At 35.8% G+C, this 27,833-nt stretch overlaps 1 protein-coding gene across 4 annotated transcripts; it reads right to left on the bottom strand.

Moving 5' to 3' along the window:
* Nucleotides 1–3,780: 3,780 nt before the first annotated feature.
* On the bottom strand, nt 3,781–14,588 carry LOC116017004. 4 transcript variants are annotated; one of them, XM_031257497.1, is made up of 7 exons: nt 14,451–14,588; nt 13,567–13,865; nt 12,777–12,939; nt 7,460–7,809; nt 5,212–6,481; nt 5,061–5,131; nt 3,781–4,316 (listed from the first exon to the last, which is right to left on the bottom strand). In XM_031257497.1, exons 2-5 carry the CDS (start codon nt 13,687–13,689, stop codon nt 5,378–5,380), a joined length of 1,740 nt encoding a protein of 579 aa, XP_031113357.1. In that variant the 5' UTR covers nt 13,690–13,865; nt 14,451–14,588; the 3' UTR covers nt 3,781–4,316; nt 5,061–5,131; nt 5,212–5,377. The 4 variants fall into 4 exon arrangements, with proteins under 4 accessions (XP_031113357.1, XP_031113358.1, XP_031113359.1 ...); XM_031257498.1 differs by having other exon boundaries at nt 13,567–13,829; nt 14,451–14,573; XM_031257499.1 differs by lacking the exon at nt 12,777–12,939 and having other exon boundaries at nt 13,545–13,865.
* Between the last annotated feature and the right edge of the window lie 13,245 nt (nt 14,589–27,833).

Below are 27,833 nucleotides of genomic sequence, written 5' to 3'. Positions count from 1 at the left end.
AAAAAAAAAAAAAAAACAAAAAAAAAACAACAAAAAAAACAAAAAAAAACACAAAAACAAAAAAAAAAGAAAGCAAAAGCTTACCATAAGATTTCAAAAAATATATAAAAAATAATTTACCGAAGAGAATTCTTTACTAATAGAAAATTGATGAAGATTTTACAGAGAAAGAAGATTGACAGATTTGGTTCTTATGGCATAGAAAGTTTGAGTTTTGATTAAATATATATTATTCGATCATTGATTATGGGTATGGTTTATTTTTAAATTTTCAGGTCGTCTGTTCCATCCATTATATGTGCCTATAATTCAGTGAGAGGATTAGTCGCTGTTCGACAATAGAAATTGTGGGTACATCCAAAAAAAATTATTACAAGATAAATTGCAATTATTTCTAACAGAGACTAAAGTTGTAATTAAAGTTAGGAGTTTGTGGGTTTTAATTGATTTAGCTGTTTAGATAGATATAAAAATTAAATAGTTTTTGTCAATTAAAAATAAAGATTTTTTAAAATTATAAATATAATAATTTTAGAAAGTTATATATATTGAATAAAATAGATGTAAGGTGTAAATTAGGGGGTGTAAATGAGTCGAACAGTTTGCGGGTCGTTCGGTCAAAGCTCGGCTCGAACTTGATCAAATTTGAGCTCGAATTCAAATGTCTTAGGTTCGTGGCACGTCGAGCAGCTCGCGAGCCGTATATATATATATATATATATATATATATATATATATATATATGTATATAATATTAAATTAAAATACTAAAAAGAGTCATTTTCATTTTTGGTCATACTGTTATTGGGGCATTGCCAATTTTAGCCCACTTCATTAATTTTTGCTACATTGCGGCCGGTCTTATTTAGTCCTTGCCACTTTTAGTCCACCGTTAAAATTTTGCTTAAATAATCGTCCAAACCATGGGTATTTTGGTCTTTTTATGCTTTAATAATCTCATTTACCCTTTGTAGTGGCTTTCCTTGCACTTTGTCATCCAATGAAGAGGTCCAGCGAAAGTCATGGCTTTGTAATGTGGCTCACATGGCTTTCGTCGGACCTCTTCACTGGATGAAAATGTGTGAGGAAAACCACTACAAAGGGTCAAGGAGATGACTAAAGCACCAAAAAAACCCTTGTTTTGGATGGCCAGTTGACAAAAATTTTAACGGTTGACTAAAAGTGATAAGGACTAAATAAGACTTGTCGTAATGTAGCAAACATTAATGAAGTGGACTAAAATTGGCATTGCCCCACTAACCGTAGGACCAAAGATATAACTCTACTAAAAATCTAAAATTGAAATTGAAACCCTAATTTGCTTGCAGCCAAAATCTCCCACTCTCCAAGTCTCCAACCTGCCCGCCGACTGTCTGCTGCCGAGTGGCGACGACGACCGCCGCTGTCAACTGCCGACGAGTGCTCCACCTCCCTTGCGATAGCCGACAACGACGACCGCCGACTGCTGCTCAGCTGCTGCCACTCTGTATCAGCCTTCGCCCACAGCCAGAGCCGGTAGGTGTTTCTTATTCTTATTTTCTACTTTTTGGCTGTGTTTCTACTTAGTTTTCTGTGTATGTTTTTTCTTATTTTCTACTTTTTGCTGGATTACTTCAAGCATGTGTGTTGTACTGCTGTTATATGTGTATGGTGTATGTGTGCTGAAGTTCTGATGCTATTTGGGAATCGTCTTTGAATCAAGTTATTATGTTGTGAACTTCTTCTAGTCAATGGGATGTTGTATTTGATTTCTCTGTTTATGGCCTTGATATTCTTACTGATTTTCTGTCAGTGATTTCATTTTTGTTCTCTATCTTTTACATATGGGTATTCTGTTTAGCTGTATATGTATTCCGGTACTAAACCTCATGCTTCAGAAGTCAATAACAGATAATATGTTGTTAATACCTTATACCCTATATATGAGGTGTAAGTAGGGGTGAGCACAACCCGCCCAACCCGCCCAACCCGTCCGGCCCGCAATCCGTTTAGAGAGAAACCGGCCCGACCGAACCCGAAATCCATAAACCGACCCAAACAATGCTATTTTTACGGTTTGAAGGGTTCGGGTAGGGTGTGCATTTTCTGAACCCGAACCGCCCGACAACCCGATTAAAACTAGGGTTAGGTTTCATGGTTCCCATATATATATTAGTGTTAGAGGATGCGCAGTCAGTCAGTCCTCACTCCTCACTTCAGTATCAGTTCTCATTTATATGATTCCTCTAATCCTCCCCTTCGGCCTTCTCACCTTCACTCCGTTCAGTTCATACTTCAGACAATCAGATCTACCAGAGAGGCGGAGACCTAATCCTCTCCCTTCTCGCCTTCTCTTCTTCTTCGATTTCTTGTCTTCTTCTTCCCTCTGTTATCGCCGCCTTCACCGGACTCCGGTCTTCTTCTTCCCTCTGAACTCTGAAGTCCGAATATCTTCTTCTTCGAGTTCTAGAGAGTAGAGACCACTCTTCTCTGTTATTGCCGGACTCCGGTGACTCCGTGACGGTGGAGTGCTTAAACCGTGGTTTTGTTGAGCTTAGTTCTCTGTTCTCAGTGTTTTGTCCAGACGCCGTGACTCTAGAGTGCTGGAACCGTGGAGTTCTCTGTTCGCTCCGGACGCAGGTGACGCCGTGACGGGGGCGGTGCTCCAGTGAGCGGTGGGCGGCGGACTGCGGTGATCGGCGGCTTGCGGGCGTTGCGGCAGTGCGGAGTGCGGACTTCTGCGAATCTGCCGCTGCGGGAAGTGCAGAACTGAAATTAGGAGGCTTCCTTGGAGGAGTTGGAGCGGGAGACTGAAAATGTAGCGCTTATCAGAATTTATTAGAACCCTAGTTTTAGGGCTTTAGTCTTTTTTTTTTTTTAGAAAACATGCTTCTTCTTTTTTCATGCTTCTTCTTTTTTTCAAAAAAAAAAAAAAAACAAAACAAAACAAAACAAAAAATAAACAAGCAAAAACAAAAAAAAAAAAAAGAAAGCAAAAGCTTACCATAAGATTTCAATAATAAAAAAATAATTTACCGAAGAGAATTCTTTACTAATAGAAAATTGATGAAGATTTTTACAGAGAAAGAAGATTGACAGATTTGGTTCTTATGGCATAGAAAGTTTGAGTTTTGATTAATATATATTATTCGATCATTGATTATGGGTATGGTTTATTTTTAAATTTTCAGGTCGTCTGTTCCATCCATTATATGTGCCTATAATTCAGTGAGAGGATTAGTTGCTGTTCGACAATAGAAATTGTGGGTACATCCAAAAAAAATTATTACAAGATAAATTGCAATTATTTCTAACAGAGACTAAAGTTGTAATTAAAGTTAGGAGTTTGTGGGTTTTAATTGATTTAGCTGTTTAGATAGATATAAAAAATTAAATAGTTTTTGTCAATTAAAAATAAAGAAAAGATTAGGTCAGGTCATTATTGTTGGATAGAAATCTGATGAACCTTGTATCATCTTTGATTATTTTTTTTAGTTGAATTTCACCTTTGTGTGGCCTCGCAGACGTAGGAGAAGTTATCTGAACTGCGTGAACATATTCTGGTTCCATTTACTTTTCCTGATTTTATTATTTATTGTATTTCTAATACAATAATAAATACATATCATTAATTTTGTTTTAAAAACAAGATTCAAATTCACAAATTAACACTTTCTTTCCTTTTTCTCTCATCCGTACTCGTTTAATCTGAAACTCAGAAGAGCTCTATGCATGATTTTGCAGTTCCCTGATTTATACATTGTTAGATTCCACAGGGCATCATAATTGCAAAAATGAAAATTTTACACCATACATCATAATTTCATTGAACTAATTTAAAACTATACCTGTAAAAGATAATAATACAAATAGCATATGAAACATATGTGTTCTTTCCTGAGCATTTGGAGTTTTGATATCCAACATCTCTGATGGAAATCAGTACCCCACTTTCAGGATGAATTTTCTCATGATATTCAGAAACCATTAACCCAGTAGTACTTTTCCGTTTCCAAACTTTCCAAGTCTTTCTCTTTCTCTTCCACCTTAGCATTGCTGTCCTTTTAGATTTCCATTTTCTATATTTTTCTCTATCCTGTAGCCAACCTGCATAATCCTTCCCTTGTTTGCACTCAATAAATTCAGCTAACTCGCCAAAATCAGAGTCTTTTTTTGCGTTGGGTTCCATGCACCTGAGAAAGATCTCACCATTCAATGTTTCCTCTTCAACGCTCACCATTTCTTCTTTGTCAAATAAACAAGAAGAAGCACTTGATGAACTCTCTGGCCATCCATCTTCCGCACTGGCACAGTACTTTACCATAGTCTTTGACTTGCTGACAAAAAGTTGAAAAATGCAAGGAATAAGCAAATATAAAAGCATTGCCAACATGAAACCAAGCAAATCATTGGTTACAAATAACAAAATAATAGACACCACCAGAACTTAACTACATAGACAGAGGATTGGGTCCCACCATCACAGTGGGAAGTCAATTGGGCTATGATTCACATCGGCCAAACCACACTAAAAGATTGAATCCAATCAATTAGCTAGTCTAACTCATGACCTTATAAACCTATATATTTTCTCTTATTTTTTCAATGTGGGACTCTTAACAAAAACAAATTTTGGGAGTTCGAGTCTGTATAGATCAACCATGACCATGGAATTAATGCCCATCTTAGAAGACAACATGACATAAACATCAAACCAGAAGGTGAACTAAAACTCGAATTGAATATTAGTACATATTTAGGCCTTCCCTAACAAATGTGTTACTTTTACAGTTTTCCTTTTTCTGATGCAATAAACACCAATACAGATAAAGATGCATTTTTAGCACTGAAATAAATAATTGAACTTGGTGTCTAGGGAAGTAGTGAAAGAGTAGGTAAGAGAAGGGAAGAAAATAGTAAATTTAAAGATAAATGGAATACGTATTAACAACGAATGAAGTTAATCAAAATTTTGAAGATAAAGCACTACAGTGGAAACAATAAAGTAAAGAGGCAAATGGTCGAGTAAAACACAGACTGCAACAACAATCTCATTTAAAATACATAGAATGGATCAGAACCTCAAGTATAGATTCTGTATATTTTGAAATTTTGACACAACCATTATGCTAGGCCTCCGGTCAATTACTGCCTGCATCACAAATAGTAGTTGAGAAAGCTGCAACATATTTCTCATTACTTATGTTTAAAAGAAAAAAAGTAAACTTTCACCTCTTGGATTCTGACCAGGGGTAATGCAGAGGAATCGGAGTCTGAGCCAGAAACAATTAATGACCTCAACTCATCTAAATAACCCTCTTCAAGTACAAACAAATTCACCAGAGCAGTGATAGTTAACAAGCACCCATTTGCTAAGCAACCAATCCTCTTTAAAAAACTAAATGCAAGCATGCCGGAAAAATGCAGAAGCATCACCATGAAATCCTTGTGCTTGATGGAGTTTGTCTAACAGTTGAACTGGAAAGTGTATTTTGGATTCACTAAAACAGCTAATTGAACCCAAAATAGACATGTACTCCTTACACAATGAGTAGTCTTTCAAGGTTTTGAAAGAGCCATAACTTTCACCATTCCGGAGATATGATATAGCATGCAGCAAAGAAGTGCCCATTAACTTCAATACAGCAACTAGGAGACATATAGCCTGAAGATCCATACCCTTGATTGCAGGTTTTACAGTTTCATCAAAGCTCACTGATGCTCTTAAAATCAGGCAACTTATAATTGAGAATACATCATCTTGGCATGATTGGTCCAGAAGACATTGGCAATCCTTCACATATGCAATACACGAACTGGTCATGTCAGATTTCAGTTCAAAGAAATGGTTGCCTAAGAATGAATCTGATGAACCCTCAAACCTTTTAATCAGAGAGTTTATCTTCTCCTGTGTGCTTGGCAATATATAAGATTCAAAAGGTGGAGGAAAGTTCCCTCTATATGTGCTTGAGTTGACAAAAGACGCATATTTACTTGGAGAATCGCCATTGATCTGTACAAAGGATATAAGTTTCATATACATATTGACTGATTTTTCAAACACTGAGAGAAAGCAGTCAAGAAGTTTACAGTTTGGTTTCAGGTTTTGAACATCCATCAAACCACTCATGGCTTCAGATACTGATGAAACCACGTATGCTTGCACAATTTTTGGGGCAGAAAAAACAATTGGATTGAGAAGCAATGATATGGCCCCAGTCAGACTCACTTCTGGAGTTTTAAAGAATTTGAAATCCTTCCTCTGTGCTCGGAAAAGTCTATAAAGAAAATCTTCAATTGCATTTTCACCAGAAAATGATAGGAGAAAGCAAGTGGAAACAAGTTCCATAAGGATTCCAATATCACTCTGACGTTTCTTTGAACTAATATCTTTCTGAGTGGACTGAGGCATAAACAAAGTTTCACTAGTAGAGGAAAATAAGTCAATCAGCCTAAATATTGCTCGTAATTTTCCATGCACCAGAAGCTCATCAAGAAATACCTGAGTATACAGTGTCCATGTTAATTAGGAACATCTGCAGCAAATAGTTTTCTTTATTTAAATAAAAAACAAAAACAAAAAAAACAAAAAAAAAAAAAAAAACTCAGCAAATAATTTTTATAAAAGTATTCAGCAAAATAAGTGTCATGAATCTAATGCATGTCAGCATGTGTTCAGACTTCTAGACAACTCAGAGTCATGCCAGAGAAGAGAATCAAGGATTCAAGGTTCCTAATGGACTGAACTCAACTAAGCCTTAATCCTGAACTTCCAAATGTATTCAACAAGATCTCAAAAAGTGAAATTCATGAATAGCTGGTTCTATAAAGAATGTAGATTATCAAGATCATGGTAAGGATCAACATGAATAATCAAACTTTTCTTCTGCAAATCAACAGAAACATAAGTTTGATTCCAGAACACTGAAAGTAGAACCCTCAATAATGATGATGATACACAGTTGTTTTTGCAAGCAACATAAGAGTAAACTATACAAAAACATGTAATTTGGAGATTTTGAGGGGATACTGTACCCTCAATGTTTATGTAATCAAATTTGAACTATCAAGACTCAAGAGTATAATTCTAACAGTATGCTTAAGGTAATACAATTTCCTTCAAAGAATATGCATACCCACGTTTGTATCCACACACACCCACTTATGAGTGAATATATGCACCCATATACTGTCATACACTACAACACTATGAAGCATGTGGTCTTGGCCTCTTTTTCCAAGGCAAGTAACTTGAAGCATTATCTTCTGTTCAATAGTAATAGGAGTCGTATATTATGTTATATCTCATCATATTTGTAATATGCTTTGCAATCAAGGCATTCTACTGTCGCATGAGACTATGTTGCCATAAATATAAAATCATGACTCAGATTTTTTTATATTCATAGCAATCACAAAAGAAAGACTTTTGTTCTTCCTTTGAAAATTCAACAAGAAAATATTGCACAAGCATATATACCTCCAACATAGCAATTGCAAATGAAGTTTGAAGATTAGGTGGCTCATAGAAATGAAGGGAAGCAACAAGTTCCTCTCTGGAAGTGGTTGTGAAGTCATCATCATCATATGTGCACGCATGGAAAACTGAGTTCTGCAAACTTATGTCTTTCCTGTCTTTTCTCTTTGGTAAGTTTAGGGAACACAACTTACAAAGTATCTTCAAAAGAATCCCGCCTTTTTCCAAAACAGCATTATGATCATATATATGCAATTCCAGGATAGCCATACTACACCTTAACATCAAAACTAGTACTTCAACTGTACAATTCACATGTATGCTACCTTGTCCAAGATCCTTGCTTGTACAAACTGTCAATATGAGGATATATTAAAATAATGGTGGCAGAATTTCAGTAGTGCTGTGCAGCAGATAACAGTAGTGCTGTGCAGACAGCAGTAGTGGTGTGCAGACTGGAGTAGTGCTGTGCAGAATAAGTGTATAAACTATTAGTTAGGTGGCAGAATTTCAGGGTGTATAAACTATTAGTTAGGTGGCAGAATTTCAGGATTTGTTTTCTTACATTGAATGTATATATAGGTGTGTATGAACAGAACCAAAAAAACACAGAAGTATTTCTTCATTTTCCAGTCCTGGTCACTTGTCTCTAATTTATATCCTAAAATTCTGTTTTTGACATGGTATCAGAGCCAAAATCCTGAGATAATCCTTGTGCCTTGTTTCTTGTCTTGGTCTAAGATCGTAGTGTTTTTTTGTGATCTTGTATCACTCATAGCCAAAATCCTGAGATAATCCTTGTGTCTTGTTCCTTGTCTTGCACTCTTGCTCCAAGATCGTAGTGTTTTCTTTGCATCACTCGTAGCCTACTATCCTAGTTTCTTGGACCTATTCTTGTTTCTGATCGAATCATGTCTTTGGAAAGATCTGAAAATTTTATTGTTCGATTGAATGGCAAAAATTATTCTGCCTGGGCATTCCAATTTGAGCTCTTTGTCAAGGGAAAAGAATTATGGAGTCATATCAATGGGAGTGATTCTGCACTTGACAAAGAAAAGGAGAAGGAGAAATATGCAAAATGGGAGGTGAAGGATGCTCAGATTATGTCCTGGATTCTTGGAAGTGTGGAACCCTCCATACTTATCAATCTCAAGCCTTATAAGACCTCTAGAGGAATGTGGGATTACTTGAAGAAAGTTTACAACCAAAACAACTCAGCACGAAGGTTTCAATTGGAGCTCGAGTTGGGACAACTCAGTCAAGGGAGTATGTCAATCCAAGAGTTTTATTCTTCCTTTGAAACTCTTTGGTTTGAATACACTGATATTGTCTATGCAAATGTTCCTCCTGAAGGACTATCTGCTGTACAAAGTGTCCATGAAACCAGCAAACGTGATCAGTTTCTAATGAAGTTAAGGGGGGAGTTTGAAACAATCAGGTCTAACCTGATGAATAGACAGTTAGTTCCTTCAATGGATATTTGTGTAGGGGAGCTTCTCAGGGAAGAACAACGGCTCACTACACTGGCTGTCTTGGAGCAGAAAGCTCAAAATTCTGCTCCAATTCCGGTTGCCTACGCTGCCCAAAGGAGACCTAACGGAGGCAGAGATATGACTAATGTCCAGTGTTATAGTTGCAAGAATTTTGGTCACTTTGCCACTAATTATACTAAAAAATTCTGCAATTATTGTAAGAAAGCAGGGCATATCATCAAAGAGTGTTCCATTCGGCCTCCAAAGAAACATGAAACTGCCTACAATGTCTCAGTTGGTCCCTCTACTGCCTCCAATGCTGGTCAGTCTACTATTACTCCTGAAATGGTCCAACAAATGATAGTTTCTGCCCTATCAGCCTTTGGTCTTTCAGGTAACAATAATTCTGATTCTAAGCCTTGGTATTTTGATTCTGGTGCTTCCCATCACATGACCAACACTGCCTTGCCTTTAAAAAATGTTCAAAAGTATAGTGGAGATCTTCAGATTCATACAGCAGATGGAAATTCCTTACCTATCACAGCTGTTGGTGATATTTCAGCTTTTTTAAATAATGTTTTTGTGTCTCCTAAGCTGTCTACTAATCTTATATCTGTCGGACAATTAGTTGACAGTAATTGCACCGTTCAATTTTCAAAATCTGGTTGTTTTGTGCAGGATCAAGTGTCCGGGAAAATGATCGCGAAGGGGCCTAAAGTGGGACGTCTTTTTCCCTTGTTTTTGTCTCCCCCTCCAGTGTCAAATTATGTTGCTTGTAATGCTGTCCAAAGTAATAATCAGGTGTGGCATAGACGTTTAGGACATCCTAATTCTCATGTACTTCGAATCTTGCTTAAATCTGGTTTACTTGGGAATAAAAACCTTTCTTCTAATGATGATGTTGTTGATTGTGCATCCTGTAAACTTGGAAAAAGCAAAACTCTTCCTTTTCCACGACATCAAACCCATACCACCAAACCTTTTGAACTCGTGCATACTGATGTATGGGGTATTGCACCCGTAATCTCTCATGAACATTACAAATACTTTGTGACATTTATTGATGATTTCACTCGTTTTACTTGGGTATATTTTCTTAGGACTAAGAGTGAGGTTTTCTCTGTATTCAAGGTCTTTCTTGCTTTAATTGAAACACAGTTTTCTGCTAAAATCAGAATCTTACAGTCTGATTCGGGTGGGGAATATATGTCAAGTGAGTTTCAAGTTTTTCTTCAAAGTCATGGGATCATTTCTCAGCGTTCTTGTCCTTTCACTCCACAACAAAACGGTGTGGCTGAAAGAAAGAACCGACATCTTCTTGATGTTGTTCGCACTCTTCTAATTGAGTCTTGCGTTCCTCCTCAATTTTGGTGTGAAGCTTTAGCTACTGCAGTTTATTTAATTAATTGATTACCATCCCCTAACTTGAACAATAATTCACCTTATTTTTATTTATTTGGACATGCACCAAATTATTCCAATCTCCATGTTTTTGGATGTGTTTGTTTTGTGCATCTTCCTACACATGAGAGGAATAAACTTACTGCCCAATCTGTTAAGTGTGCTTTCTTAGGTTATGCTGGAACGCAAAAAGGATTTCTTTGCTATGATCCTCATGCCCGACGAACTCGTGTCTCTAGGAATGTCATTTTCTTTGAAAATCAGTCTTTCTTTAGCACTCAACAGACTTCAGAACTCCCTTCTCTATCTACTTTACCACATTTCTCTGCATCACCAACACCTGTACATCGGTTCAAATCTGATTTTGTTTATCATAGACGCACTTCTCCTGCTTCTGATCCTCTTACAGGTCTCACTTCGGCTCCTTCACATCAACTTGCGACAACTGATTCTGTTCTACCCAGTTCTATTGATCCTCCTCCTCTTCGTAGAAGCTCTAGACCTCACAAACCCGTTGAAAGGTATGGTTTTTCAAGCCCTGTGGCTATGTCTACTGTGTTATCTTCTATCTCTATCCCCACTTGTTATAAAAACGCTATGGAACATAAGTGTTGGCAACAAGCAATGGAAGAAGAACTTCAAGCACTTGAAGAAAATCATACTTGGGACATTGTTTCGTGTCCCCCAAGTGTTAAGCCCATTGGTAGCAAGTGGGTCTATACTGTGAAACTCAAGTCTGATGGCTCCTTGGATCGATATAAAGCTCGTTTGGTCGCTCTTGGAAATAAACAAGAATATGGTCTCGACTACGAAGAAACATTTGCACCAGTTGCTAAGATGACCACGGTGAGAACCATACTTGCTATTGCTTCCTCTCAGTCTTGGGCTTTACATCAGATGGATGTAAAAAATGCCTTCTTGAATGGGGACCTTAAGGAAGAGATTTACATGAAGCTTCCACCCGGGATGTCAATGACAGGTGCACATGAGGTTTGCAAGCTAAGACGTTCCTTGTATGGTTTAAAACAGGCACCTAGGGCCTGGTTTGAGAAGTTTCGCAACACTCTTCTCAATTTTTCCTTCACACAAAGTCAATATGATTCTTCACTCTTCTTTCACAAGACAACCACCGGTATGATCTTTCTCTTAGTATATGTTGATGATATTATCATCACCGGTAATGATAATGGGCTGATCACTAAGCTTCAAAATATGCTGTCTTGTACATTTAAAATGAAAGATCTTGGGCACCTAACATATTTTTTAGGGCTGGAAGTTCACTATGGAGATCATGGTTTCCTCCTAAACCAACATAAATATATTCAAGATCTCATTGAGCTGGCTGGTTTACAGAATGCTACTGCTGTTGATACACCAATGGAGGTGAATGTTAAATACCGGAAAGATGAAGGCGACCTTTTGCCCGATCCTTTTTTGTATAGGCAGCTTGTTGGTAGTCTTATCTACCTAACGATTACAAGGCCCGATATCTCCTATGCTGTTCATATAGCCAGCAAATTCATGCACTCACCTCGACATCTTCATCTTGCTGCAGTTCGTCGCATAATTCGATATTTAATTGGGTCACCTACACGTGGGTTATTCTTTCCCAAACAATCTGCTCTTCCTTTGACTGCATATAGTGATGCAGATTGGGCTGGCTGTCCAGATACTAGGAAGTCTATCACTGGATGGTGTGTTTTTCTTGGAGATGCCTTGATTTCTTGGAAGTGTAAGAAGCAAGAGAGTGTTTCTAAATCCTCTACAGAAGCCGAGTATAGAGCAATGTCTACTGCCTGTTCAGAAATTGTGTGGTTGCGTGGTCTTCTTTCTGAACTTGGATTTCCTCCAAGTGGTCCTACTCCACTTCACGGTGATAATACAAGTGCTATTCAAATTGCAGCAAATCCCGTATATCATGAACGCACAAAACACATAGAAGTCGATTGTCATTACATCCGGGAGGCATTTACACTAGGTGTTATCACTCTGCCTCATCTCACTACTGATCTTCAAGTGGCTGATGTATTTACAAAGGCTTTAACACGCCAAAGACACAAGTTTCTAAGTAGCAAATTGATGTTGATGGACTTACACACATCAATTTGAGGGGGGATGTCAATATGAGGATATATTAAAATAATGGTGGCAGAATTTCAGTAGTGCTGTGCAGCAGATAACAGTAGTGTTGTGCAGACAGCAGTAGTGGTGTGCAGACTGGAGTAGTGCTGTGCAGAATAAGTGTATAAACTATTAGTTAGGTGGCAGAATTTCAGGGTGTATAAACTATTAGTTAGGTGGCAGAATTTCAGGATTTGTTTTCTTACATTGAATGTATATATAGGTGTGTATGAACAGAACCAAAAAAACACAGAAGTATTTCTTCATTTTCCAGTCCTGGTCACTTGTCTCTAATTTATATCCTAAAATTCTGTTTTTGACACAAACATCATATAGAGAAGAGAATAAATTGTTAAACCTCAAGGGTAGTTCTTTGAATAAAATGTCAGAAATCACTCGTAGATCATTCACATCAACTTTGCTCAGGGAATCCGTGGACATATGGACAAGTAAACAATACAAACTCTTCAAGATGGGTGATTTTATGCCCTGCAGTTGCACATAACTGCAAAATATGTTACAACTTAGCTAAAAGTCTCCAATTATGCCAATTTCCATGTTTTAGATCATTTGAAGTCTGAATTCTTAGTAATTTTTATCTCTTGGCACTACATTTCTTTCTGCATACATCAGCCATCCCATTCCATTATCATGTAATGGTGGAATTTTCTCTCTTGGCACTAGAAGGTTGGAATTTTCTCCTATACATATACATATACATACATACATACATATTACATATACATACATACATACATACATACATACACATATATATATGTGTGTGTGTGTGTGTGTGTGTGTGTGGTTTTCATCAGAAATTGGAACTGAAAAATCATTGAACTGTTACCAAAGAATAAAACTTTAACAAGCAAACACTCCTTGGACCCAGAGCTTTTGTCAATTTTTGAGTTAACCACAAGCTGCAGACCCCTTTAGGTTCACCGTTATACCCACACATCCAAAGAAATGTGGTTTTTCAACTAAAAACTCACTTCTAACATAACAACTTTGGCATCGTTGAATTTCACCAAATATAAATAAAATTTAAAACGGAAATTGTACTTTTACTTGTACAACAAACGGATACATACATAAAAAAGATATGTAATGGACCTCAGGAGTTTTGATTGCGAAGAGCAGCTTCTGGAGTGCTCGAGAATAATTTGAATCCGAGGCAGAATCCAGGGTTTGTCTCCGAGAATCTTTGCGGATCTTCCGTTTTCTTGTTGAAGCCATTACTCGATTTTGCGATGATACTAACTTCTACACAGCAAGTCTTTGTTCCTCCAAAAACATTTCACAAACAGAATGGGGGAAATTGAGAAATTTCAATTTCAGGGTTTTTGTTTACCCTATTTTACAATCCCTTCTGGAAACTGCATGCCTCGCGTGAAAAATAATTTACATTCAGCCTAAATTTGAAATTAAGTATCACAATTAGCACAGAAAAAGACATATGTTTAAAACAGAATGCTTTAATTTACTGCCAGAATGTAGCAACAGAATGGAAGGACTGTATCCAATTTGTAAACTAAAACACATAAAACACTAGCAACAGGGGCTGCCTGCCTGGTACTTCTTCTTTAAATACTGTTTTGCATCAAGAACCAGAAGAGATAGCAATGAAATTAATTTGCTCATGTTCCTTTGGTTTTCATTTTATGGTCGGCCACATTATGACTCTGCAAAATTCAACACAGATAGATTGATAGATACCACTTCAAATATTGACCTCCAAAACCCAATATTCAAAGAAAAACACACTGGAAGAAATACTACAAATTTGTATTGCTTTCTACAATTCAATTCAATTCAATTCAATTCAAACATATAAACTACGCACTTAAGCAGTGAGCACATAAAGAGAATGATAAACTAAGCAGTAACTCCAGTGAACAACTAAGCACATTAGCACATAAACTAAGCAGTGGGAACTGAGAAGGGACGAACAGAAGCAGTGAGCGGCGAGTCGGCGACGAAGGGCGAAGCAAACAAACCTGATACTCTGGCGATGAAGGAGTAGCCGGCGAGGCATCAATTGAGCGGCGACCGGCGAGGCAGCGACGAAGGGAAGAACCAAAGAAGAGAGCAGAGAGCAGAGAGCAGTGAGAATGAGAAGGGGAGAACAGAAGCAGGGAGCACTGATTTGGGTAGGTCTTTTCACTTTTGACTATATCTTATAAGTGCGAGCTGATGTACTCCCATTTTATATTCTGATTTGACATGATTGTTTAATATAACAGGAGTTATAATGTTTATCCATTCATTTTTTCTTTCTCCGATTAAACTTAAACACAAGTAAAAATAAAAATTGAGAATAAGATTTTGGGGTACATCAAATATTTTTGATACAGAATACACTGTTACTTTTTTTTTACTTTTTAATTACGGATAAAATATTTATTATATAATTTGATAATAAAATTAAAGATTAAATTATAAATCATTTTAATATTTGAAAGTTACATTTATTTGATTATAAGATAAAGTGTAAAAGTATCACGCAATTAATTGAATAATATATAGCTCGATTGTCTGTAATTATCTTAAAAACTCGATATTGTAATATAATTGAAGTAATTATATATTAAAATAAATATGGAAAAAATGAAAATTAATTTTAAAAGGCATTAAGCTGTGAAAAATGTCGTTCACAGTTGTTATATATTATTCAATTCAAACACAAGACATAACAACACAAGTTTTTAACCACCAAGCAACACAAGATCTTGTGTATTAAAAGGTAGGAAGCTTCACTTATGCATGGGTGCACTTGAAGCAAAGTAGTGGGGTGACACGTGTGTGGTCAAGAATGAAGGTCGTCCAATGCCGTTCATTTGTTAACGATCCGTGAGTCCTTCAACAGTATAAATAGGGTGTTTTCCCACCCTTAAAAGTGCCCCCCTTAGTTCACAACCTCCTTTTTGGCTGAGTGGTATGAGTCCTCTCTCTTGTCGGCTCGTTAGGGTTCGAGTCCTGTTGGTAATATATTTAGTTATATTATATTTATTAGTTCCCTAACTTGTTTATTTATTTATTTATTATTCGGGCCGTCATTTTGGGCCCTATTCAATTCCTTAGGACTATAGTATGTTTTGGACCAATATCTCGGGTTTTGTACGTACTATATTGGGTCTAGCGCTCCGGGTAATAATACTACTGTTTTCATACCCCTGTTCTGTACCTCTATACCCGGTTTATGGTGGACACGGTCCCAATAAAACCATCATTGGCGCCGTCTATGGAGAATGCTACGAAAAGCGTGCACTCTTTGTTTCTACTCATTGTTAACAACATGGAAGAGTCATCATTCTTGAATACTCTGGCTAGGAAGATGGTTTTTAAGTAAACCCCGGTTTCACCATTCAACCTGGAGTATTTCAAGAAGTAGGGTGTTGATTATGCACGCTAGTTAAAGTGCTACTTGATAATCACCTGAAATTAGTTTGACTTTTACATGCTGTTAAAAAGCCTACATTCTTAGCTTCTACCTGTTTTACCCTTTCCTTTTACACAATCAAACTCGAGATACACTGAAATAGCCAAGTCACAAAGCGAACATTCGTCGTTCCCGCAAAAATGTCTTAGTTGGCAAAGCAAGGGTCTGTCTGTTTCACCAGGGTCGGTTTTTCACCCAAGTAATGTGAGAGGTCCGACTAGCACTATAGCTATTAGAGGAGATGCTATAGTCGGTGGAACCATCCAAGGTCCCCCGAGAGTCGGACCTAACGTCCAATCTTTAGCCCAAGAGATAACTAACATCTTCACTCCATATTTTAGTTATTGTTTATACTAATTGCCTAATTCTAAGTAGGAAATTGAGACTTATTGGTGTATTTTGTGTCTAAAGGTGCAATTGCCTAAAATGAGTAGCAAAGAAAGTATTTGGAATGTTTTAGATCAATTTTGGAAGTAGAGGAACTTGCCAAAGGAAGGAAAGGAGCAACAGAGAAGGAAACAAAAATCAAGATTTGGAAGAAATTCGCAGACCTCACGGCCAGGCCCATAGCCGTGAGGCCTACGCTGCTATTATTTATTCTGCATTTTTTTTTTTGCATTAAAAGGGAATTCCGAACTCTAGACTTGTTTAGCTTATTTTTCCTCTTCTCTTTAGATTTTTCGAAGAGTCATTTTCATTTTTGATCCTACTATTATTGTGACATTGCCAATTTTAGTCCACTTCATTAATTTTTGTCACATTACAATCAATTTTATTTAGTCATTGCCACTTTTAGTCCACCGTTAAAATTTTCGTCAAATGACAGTCCAAAGCAGGGGTATTTTTGGTCTTTTCATGCTTTAGTCATCTCCTTGACCCTTTGCAGTGGTTTTCCTTACACATTTTCGTCCAATGAAGAGGTCCGACGAGAGCCATGGCTTTGTAATGTGGCTCACATGGCTTTCACCGGACCTCTTCATTGGATGAAAATGTGTAAGGAAAACCACTGCAGAGGGTCAAGGAGATGACCAAAGCATGAAAAGACAAAAAATACCCCTGTTTTAGACGGCCATTTGACAAAAAAATTAACGGTGGACTAAAAATGGCAAAGACTAAATAAGAATGGCTGCAATGTGGCAAAAATTAATGAAGTGGACTAAAGTTGGCAATGCCACAATAATAGTAGGACAAAAAATGGAAATGACTCTTTTCCGAAAGTTGGATGGAAGACTCGAGCCTAACCAATTTCAAACCCAATTTTCCTACTATGAAAATAGGGGAATTTGGGGCTTACAATGCTTTTGTGTTTCAAGGGTTAGGATTGATGAATCACGAATGTGGGGCAATCCTACTCTAATTCTTGTTTATTGATTACAATAGTAGCTTGAACTTGAATTCTTATGTGCATTGCCATAAATACCTTGGTTAACTGTTTCCCCTAATTTTGAGATTATTCAGTGCATCAAGATAGCAATACCCCTAATCTAGACATATCCCTTGTTTAATTTGCATTCCTTTAATTAAACACTCAAAAATAATAGTTTTATTATGAAATCTTAGTTGCTTGGATTCTAGTGAATTCCAAAACCTTAGTGCCTAGAATTTTACATATCTACAATCTACAATGTACAATCTACATCTACATCTACATATCTAAAATATTAATAAGAGCCAATAAAGTTAGGGCTCTAACGGAAAGAAAAAAATATTGGTGTAATTATTTACTTAATCGAATGGTTCATATTATTTTGATTTTAGTAATTTTTTATGATTTTCCTTCTTTACCCTCTATTACATTATTTTCTTACCTTAAATAACCATAAATTCTGTTAGTATAAACTTTAGTGACGAAATATTCCGTTAACTTTTAACTTACCCATTAATTTCTATAAGAAAGGACTTAGGTTCGAACCCCATCCCAATCAGAGTTGGCATAACTGTTAGAGTATATTATTGAAAAGTAACATACTCTATTACTCTTATTAAATTAAATATAAATTTGTAGCTACAAAAAAATATATATATATATATATATATATATATATATATATATATATATATATATATATATATATATATATACATTTCTTTAATTTAGAATTCGATATTTACAATACATTTATTCAAAAAAATAAATTTATTCATTGTAAAAAAAAAAAAGAGATATATAATTCCATTAGTTATATTGTTTTTATTTTTTACAATAAAAAATTTTAATTTTTTGATAATGAATAATTTTTTATTGTAAAAAATAAATACAATATAACTAAGGTCTTCCTCAATAGATTAGTTTTTTACACAAATATTTAAGTTCCACCTAGGAGAGAAGGAAAGCAAAAAAAGCAAAAAGCAAAAAAAAAAAAAAAAAAAGTCTTCTTAACGCGCCCAACGACATCTGTGAAAAAGACTTTTCATTCTCTTGTACAACGATACTTGTATCCTTGTATCTCATTTTGTGGTTCTCATTATATTCCTCCATAACCTACGCATTTTAATTACTCCTTACTCCCTATTATATTATCATTTCAACTACAAAGTTTGTAGTATTACAGATTTAGCATTTTTCTCTCTCTCATTATTATACGAATACTTTAACCAATTAAGAAACATTAATTTAAAAATACACATTGGGCATTGGTCTAATTGCGCAAAACGCGTGTGATAACTAGTTTAAATGATAGAAGCTAAGATTGGTTTAGGTTAGGAAATATTATGTATTTTAAAGATAACTTATAGCAAAATTTACAAATTATTCGCTAAAAATGCAAAATTTAGGCTAAAACCATTTTGAGTTGAGGGAATGGTCGTTATTGAATATAATATATCTATATACAATCTTAATAAGAGCCAATAAAGTTAGTGCTCTAACGGAAAGGAAAAAAATGTTTGGTAGTAATTTTTACTTAAATGAATGGTTCATATTATTTTGATTTAGTAATTTGTTATGATTTTCCTTTTTTACTAAGTATTCTATATATTAATAACATACCAAAAAAAATTGAAGTCAATCATATAAACTACTTGGGAAGGATTTGTTGACAAATAAGACATTCAAATAACTCAATAAATTGAAGCAGGAAACTACCCCATAATATTTTTTGAACTACATCATAGTTGTTCACTTTAAAGGTAAATCGTAGTTCTTTATTAATATGATTTAAAATGTATAAATTTTTATTACCAAAAGTAGTATTTATTTATACTATCATTTTTAGACTAAGTATTTAGTGACAATTATAATCAACCTCTCATATATTATCTTGCATTCATATACTTTGAATTACCGATTTAAATAAACAAATTCAACATTCAATTATATATGCATGAACGTCTCTTATATAATCTTGTATTAATATAATTTGAAATACTTATTTAAAAAATAAACATTGAGCATTATCCTATTCGCGCAACACGCGTCAAAAACTAGTCACACAAATACGTGCCATAGTCCCAATCCTCAGCGGAACAACATTCACACCCTCTTTTTACTATCACCATTTTACTCATCACAATTTTGGCGCCATTGCCGGTGATTGTTTTATTTGGTTGTATTGTGTGATTGTTTTATTTCTAGCATTAAAGTTAGGGATTCTTAGGAGACTAAGTTTTTTCTTTATTTTTCTCTGCTTTTTTTTTATTTATTACTAATGAGCTTGCAAGTCTATATTATTTAATTTGATTGAAAGGGGATGTCCCATGATGGATCAAGGAGGATGTTACAATTCTCAATCCCAAGAAGGGTGTGGATACTACATGTCTCAACAATGATACTATAGTGCTCCATCCATTAATCCTTGTACAATTCAAGCCCCACTTTCAAATAAGTACTATGATCCTCAATAGTACCAAGATCCCCAATTTGCTTCATATGACCAATACTCCCAGTATTCACATGACTACGATCCACCTCAACATCCTTTCCCCCCACAAGATTACTCTCAAACTCCATATCCCTCACCCATTCATTAGACACCATACCCAAAAGACATCAGTATTGATCGTTCCCCGTTCCCCGACGATTAAGAGCCCACAGGCTGGGTAGGCGACCCTAGACCGAATAACAACACCTTGGTGGGTTTGCAAATCGTCCGGGGATGTCAGAAAAATATTTCTATGTGGAAAAAAAAATATATTAATGTATATTTTTGGTTGGGTTGTAGGCTAAGTAAGTTACCAAAAAAATTGACGCGATAGTGGACCTGCATACAGTATAAATGGTTCAGCCCGAGTTAGAAGCTCTACGGTCTATACAGGATATGCGACAGTAAACAATAGCATTGAAATGGGCTCGAAAGCTGGATAGGTAGCCTATGGAGGTAATAAAGCAATTTTCAGCTTCATTTTATACATATCTCCACCTGAGTTTGCAGGGCATGGTACGCAACCTAGCATGGGTCGTAAAAAAAAAGAGAAAAATAAAATAAAATAAAGGTAAAAAAGTGTGCGTGGAGCTAGCATGAGCCAACAGGTAGCCCACAACCCTAAAAGGCGGTGTTTCCAAGTCAATGGGACGCGATCCCTAAAAACTCGACGAATACCCCTATCCACTTGGGCATGCAGGAAAAGGTACGCAACCCATCGTGCAATAAAAAAAAAAAGAAATATAAAGAAAGGTGCGTGGAGCTAGCATGAGGCAGCAGGTAGCCCACGGCTAGAGCTGTCAATACGGGCTGGCGGGGCGGGGTGGGCCAAAGCCCGGCGAGCAGCGGCCCTAAGCGGGGCGGGCCTAAAAAGCCCGCTCCTTGGCGGGCCTGAGTTTCCCAAGCCCTAACCGCCCCGCCCTAAGCCCGCGGGCTATGCGGGCCCCTGCCACACCACACCCATTTTTTTTCTTGTTTTTTTAAGGGTAAAAAAACACAGGATGAATATTCTGTTCCAAAATCTAAGAAACAAAAACAATGATTATGATGAATACATGACTTATATAAGATCTAATTAAATATATGAATATGACGAATATAGATGAAATTTATAAGACATACTTTTATATTAATTCATCATCTTTAAAAAAAACTAGTATAAATTTCTAATAAAAAGCAGTATAAATGTCTATGGAGGCATGGAGCTCCGGTCGGTTCAGGACTTCACGATGGACCGATTGTTAGTGTGCTGGAGTGAAGACTGATAATCTGGGAGAGAGGCAGCGGTGTGACAGTCTGAGGAGCTCTGGTCGCTGGTCCACCGTGGATAGAGGCAGAGGTCTGGTTCACTGGTTCACAATGGAGAGAGGCGGAGGTTTGATTCGTTGCTTCACTTCGGTTGCCGGCGGCGCGACGGCGTCTGGTTCGCGAAGTGATGGTCGATGGAGGAGGGCGAGAAGTTAGAGAAGAGAGTGAGAGAGGCAGAGACGCGAGAAAAGAGTGAGAGAGGCAGAGAAGAATCAGAAGAGAGTGAGAGAGGCAGAGAAGAATCATAAGAGAGTGAAAGGCAGAGACGAGAATGGGTGAGAGAGGGGGCTAGGGTTTGGGGAAATTGGGATTAGATTAGATCATTATATATTCTATATATAATATATATTTATAGTATATTTATAGTTAGATAGATTATATATATTATATATATATATATATAAGTACTAGTGTACTACATTGGGCGAGTAGCCCGTGGCCCGCCAGGCCCGCCCCGCCAGGCCCGTGGCCCGCGATGGGGTGAGCTAAAAAAGCCTGCTCTTTAGCGGGCTTCTATTTTTGAAACCCACCCCCTACCTAAGTAGGGGGCGGGGCGGGCCGGCCCGGCGGGCAAAGCCCGTTTTGACAGCTCTACCCACGGTCCTAAAAGGCGGTGTTTCCGAATCAAAGGGACGCGATCCCTAAGAACTCAGCAGATACCCCTATTCACCTGGGCATGTAGGGAAAGATACGCACCCCACCATGCAATAAAAAAAAAAGAAAAAAAAAAGAAAAAAAAAAAGAAAAAAAGAAGAAGAGATATAAAGAAAGGTGCGTGGAGCTAGCATGGGGCAACTGATATCTACTATTTTGTACAATAATTCACCCCTTATTTTAATTGTATTTCCCTTATCCTAGTGAAATTGGGAATTGTTTGTGTGTTATATTGTCCAAGTGTTGAATTATCTACAAGAAACAACAAAGGAAGAATTTTGGAGCATTTTGGACAAGTTTTGGAAGAAAAGGGAATTACAAGGAAGAAAGGAAACAAGAATACAAATTGGAAAAGAATTGGAAGTTGCCTAATGGGCCAAGGCCCATCTATCTCCTATATATTCTACCTATTCTTTACAATTGAGGAGGTTCCCTTACGGGATTCCGAACCCTAGTTTAGTTTAGTGCAGTTTTTACCTTCTTTAGAGTTTTCCATAGCATAGAATACAGTAGATTTACATCATTGAATTCAGTTTGAAGCTTGGAATCTTCGTTCGGATTGGAATTGCTTTGAAGAATTGTTAGTAAAGTTTCCCCTTTTTATTCTTTAATATTGCAGCTATGTTTTCCATCTTTAATTTTTGCTTTGTTGTGTTTACTCCCATCATGCGGGAGTAATTCGTTTATGGGTTTGGATTAGGGGTCCATTGTTAATCTTGATGTTCGATTTATGATTAATTGCATAAAGGGATTGAATCTTTTACCTAGGGTTTATGTTGATTTGGGGATTTCTTTGCACTAGTTATTGGTTTGTGACCACAATTAATTGCTAGTCTAGGAGAGGGATTCATTACAACGACAGTTGGATGGAGACCTCGAGCCTTACCAATTTCAACCTAATTTTCCTACTATGAAAGTAGAGGTAATTTTGGGGGCTTACAATGCTAAGGTGCTTAAGGTTATGATTGATGCATCACGACAGTGGGGCAATCTTAGCCTAATTCTCTTATTGATTACAAAAGTAGCTGAGTTGAATTCTTTTGTGCATTGCCCATATATCCCTTGGTTAATTATTCTTTCCCTAATCCTGAGTTTGTTAGAACATCAAGGTTACAATCCCCCTAATCTGGCCCATACCTTTACCATACAGTTTACACCTTAATCAATTGCTTTCTTTTACATCATTCAGTCTTTGTTGCTCGGATTTTATTGATTCACATACTCTAGTACCTGGTAATTCATACAATTACGTGTCATAGCCCCAATCCTCAGCGGAACGACATTACACCCTTTTTACACTCATCATCTGTGCTCATCAGCAACATGCAGCCTACATCTCTAAAAGGCGGTGCTTTCGAGTCAACGAGACATGATCCCTAAGAACTCGGCGAATACCTCTATCCACCTAGGCATGTAGGGAAAGGTATGCAACCCAGAGTGCAATAAAAAAAAATGAGATATAAAGAAAGGTGCATTGTGCTAGCATGAGGCAACAGGCAGCCCACAACGTTAATATCTATCCCGCTTCTCAACGGTCGACTTATCATCTATCCCGCTTCTCAGCGGTCGACTTATCATCTATCCCGCTTCTCAGCGGTTGACTTATCATCTATCCCGCTTCTCAACGATCGACTTATCATCTATCCTACTTCTCAGCGGTCAACTTAGTATCTGTCCCGCTTCTCAGCAAACAACTTATCATCTATCTCGCTTCTCAACGAACGACAAAAGACTTTCAACATAACAACACAAGTTCTTAACCACCAAGCCGCACAAGATCTTGTATATTAAAGGGTAGGAAGCTTCACTTATGCATGGGGGTGCACTTGAAGCAAAGTAGTGGGGTGACATTCGTGTGGCCAAGAATGAAGGCCATCCGATGCTGTCCATTTGTCAACGATCCGTGAGTTCTTTAACAATATAAATAGGGTGTTTTTCCACCCTTAAAAGGGCATCCCTTAGTTCACAACCTCCTTTTTGGCTGAGTGGTCTAAGTCTTCTCTCTTGCCGGCACGCTAGGGTTCGAGTCCTGTTGGTAACATATTTCATTCTATTTTATTTATTAGTTTCCAAGCTTGTTTATTTATTTATTTATTTATTATTCGGGCTGCCTTTTTGGACCCTATTCAATTCCTTATGACTATAGTATTTATTATTTATGTATTCTTTGGGCTGTCGTTTTGGGTCAATATCTCGAGCTTTGTATGTACTATTTTGGGTCTAACGTCCCGAGTAATAATACTACTATTTTCTTACCCCCGTTTTGTACCTCTATACCCGATTTATGGTGAGCCTAGTCCCAATAAAATCATCAAGATTTTTTTATAATTTTATTATCTAAGTTTTTCCTCACATCATTTTGGGTAAATCGACATGATTTGGGGTAAATGTGCATTGTTTTGGTCTAAATATGAACAAATATATAAAAAGGCAAAAAATGCAAAGTTTACTGATAAATATGCATGATTTTGGCAAATTATATCATGGATCATAGATTCATAGTCTACTTGGTATTGTGCATTCCTAGTCTAAATTGACATTCGAATAATGTGTATGTAGTTAACATATTGGTCATGTTTGGTAAATGGTTGTTAGTTGATTGGGTTAGAGTGTACAACTAGTTGATAACATTAGCTAATTGTGGAAATGTGTTTAGCAAATTAGCTGTTAGCTGATAGCTGTTTAGTATAATTTCTTTTTCTCAAAAAGCTAATTAAAAAAGTTGTTTTGAGCAACTTTTTAAATTTTAGCATTTTGGAGTTACAAAAAGTTGATTAACTTACTTATAGTGGTAACAACTACTAGTGATAAACATGTCAAAATTGACTGATAGGCTAACTATTTTACCAAACAGGGCCATTATGTGCCTAGAGCTATAGTTAATTATGTGCGTGTAAATAAATTGAAGTCACATAATATGTTTGTTACAAACACATAAAATGTTAATCACAGAAACATAATATGTCGTTAATATATTATGTGCATGTAGTTAACATTATGTAAATTTAATTTATTTACATGCACATAATTTATTAACTGAAGACATATAATATGTTAACTAAAGATAAATAATTTTTAATTAGGATCCACAATGTAATGTGGTTTGATCAGAATACCAATATATTGTCATGATTTCTTACTCGTGTTTTATTCTATACTAAATACGCATGATTCAAAGACGTATTGCAGACATCATTATGAATAAATATGCATGATTTATTTAATCAAACTTATAATTATTTACAAAAATGTTAATAATTAAATCTTTAATCATCACAATACTTGAATGACAAAAGGAAAATTATATTTCAGAGGAAAATTGTAATTTTTGCCCCTCCATAATATGCCAATTATCAATGTCACCACTGAATTATTAGTGGTGTAAATGTTGCCTCTCAATTTTCAAAAACGGTACATATATGATATATTGCCCCTCCCGTACCAAAGAAGGGGCAATATTTACACCACGAGAGGGGCAATATATGTACCGTTTTTGAAAATTGAGGGGCAACATTTACACCACTAATAATTCAGGGGTGATATTGATAATTGACATATTATGGAGGGCATAAATTACAATTTTCCCTAACTTTAAAATATAACTTTAACAGGGCGTTTGGTTGGAGGGAAGGAATTAAGTGGGAAAGGAATTGCAATTCCATGGGAAAAGAATAACGTGGGAATAAAGTAGGAGTTTAAATTCCAATGTTTGGTTGGAGGGAATAAAATTACTAGGAATTTCAATTCCAATGTTTGGTATACATGGGAATTGAAAGGGAATAAGTAGTATAAAGTCCAAAATGCCCATTGTTATTATTATTATTATTATTAAATGACAAGTACACAAAAAATATAACATATTAAATTCAAATATCTCCCATATACCGTATCTCTTGAACTAGACATATTGTAAAAAATATTTGAGAGTTTTGAGAAACATATTTGATTAAGGTTGACCTAGAATAATTATTGCTAGTTCAAGAATGACTTTTTTGTTGATAGTTGTCGAAGATAATACACGGTATTAATTAAAAGAGAAGGTCAGGCATGAATTTTAGCTTATAAAAGAGAAGGGTAATTTTGTCTTAGGAGTTTTTTTTTTATTGCTAAAATCCATGGAATTAGAATCCCAAGGGGGGGGGGCATGGGATTCTAATTCCATGAAAATGAGGGAATTACAATTCCGCGGAATTGCAATTCCCTCCAACCAAACGAAGGAATTTAGTTGCCTTCAGAATTAGGTGGGAATTAAGTGGGAACGGAATTTAAATTCCATCCAACCAAAAGCCCTATAAGTTGGAATGTCACTTTGTGCTCATATGTCACCTATGTGACTTTTCTTAAAGAAAGATTACTTGATTAAATTCAGATAATACCTCGTAATATCGTAATAGAGTCAATAGTATTAAAAAAAAAGGTGAGTTAATTCCATGAATGGTCCTCTGACTATGTTGATTTTCCAAAATTAGTCCCCGACTTTTAATTTGGACAATTTAGGTCCCTTGACTTTCAAATTCTTTCCAATGTTAGTCCTTTCGTCAAATTTTGGTTAAGTTGAGGTCAAATGAAGGAGTAAAATTGTCCATTCACTTGTATAGTATTATTACTCGTATTTCTCATGTCCTATACGCTATATATATATGGATATAATCTCAGCCGAAGAGACTTCGACTGAGATTATATGGCTTTGATTGAGACTTCGACTGAGATTATATTCATATATACAGCGTATATGACATGAGAAATACGAGTAATAACCCACTAAAAATGTGAACGGACAATTTACCCCTTCATTTGACCTCAACTTAACCAAAATTTGACGAAATGACCAACATTGGAAATAATTTGAAAGTCAAGGGACCTAAATTGTCCAAATTAAAAGTCGGGGACTAATTTTGGAAAATCAACATAGTCGGAGGACCATTGTTGAAATTAACTGAAAAAAGGTTGAAGTGTCACTTTCAATCCGTTTGTATTTTTCTTCAAATTTAAGGTTAAATAATAAGTTAAATTAACAAACTCTTTGTCCTTGACGTACAATTCTTCACTGTTTTTTCGTTTTCTCAACTCTTTTTTTTTTTTTTTTTTTTTTTTCAATTTCACACTCTTTTCACAATCCAAACATCAATTCTCAAGCCCTATTCGAAAGTAGAGTGTAGTAACATCTGAATTGGCAGTTCAGTTGATCATAAAGGTGAAATTTAGAAAAAAAAAAAAGAGATCATACTCTAATGATTTATTTTTTATTGGTCAAATTAATTAATTTTAATAAAATTTCTTTAATATGTTTTATAATTTCTAAAATTAGTTTCTTGTGTTTAATAGTGTTTTTTTATATATAACTTGTAAATATATAAATATTATATACCAACACTAATCTAAATATTACAAAAACATAATTTTAAATAACTTCAATTAAGTTTCCTTAATCAAACTAGTCACATCAAATAAGACAGACAAACAACTAATAGACAAATAATAATAATAATAATAATAATAATGTTTTCAAAAATAATAATAATAATAATAAGAGTAATAATAATAATTATTGGTATTCTTGGATCTCAACACTACACTAAAACCAATTAATTATTGGTATAATTATTTAGTTATTTAATTGTCATATCTTACTTAAAATCAATTAGTGATAAGTAGGTGAATATTAATCGTTTAATCATATCGCTCTATAGTAAGTTACAACACTACGTCTCGAATCGAGCAAATATGCTGAACTCAACTAATATAAACCTTGACTATAATGATTTTACTCAATTTAGTCTTAAATGACGTTTTGTGCTCAATTTAGTCATCGACTTTGATGGTTTTACCTAATTTAGTCCTTTGTTAAAAATTCTGTTAGTGGACAGTTAAAAATAAGGTTCTAATGGTAATTTCTCATCCTTCATCCCATTTGGGATGATTTCTTCTTCTTCCCCTTATTAAGACCTACACAGAAATACAAATTTTCGTACCAAATCAACTTCAACCCTAAATAAATAAATACATAGTAAATAAATATTTGGGTACGAAAATTTACATTTCTGCGTGGATCTAATAAGGAGAAGAAAAAGAAATCATCCCAAATGGGATGGAGGATGATAAATTACCATTAGGACCCT

This window comes from Ipomoea triloba, chromosome 4 (genome assembly GCF_003576645.1).
Source record: "Ipomoea triloba cultivar NCNSP0323 chromosome 4, ASM357664v1".
NCBI classification, from domain to species: Eukaryota; Viridiplantae; Streptophyta; class Magnoliopsida; order Solanales; family Convolvulaceae; genus Ipomoea; species Ipomoea triloba.
This window is presented reverse-complemented; position numbering and strand designations above follow the sequence as displayed.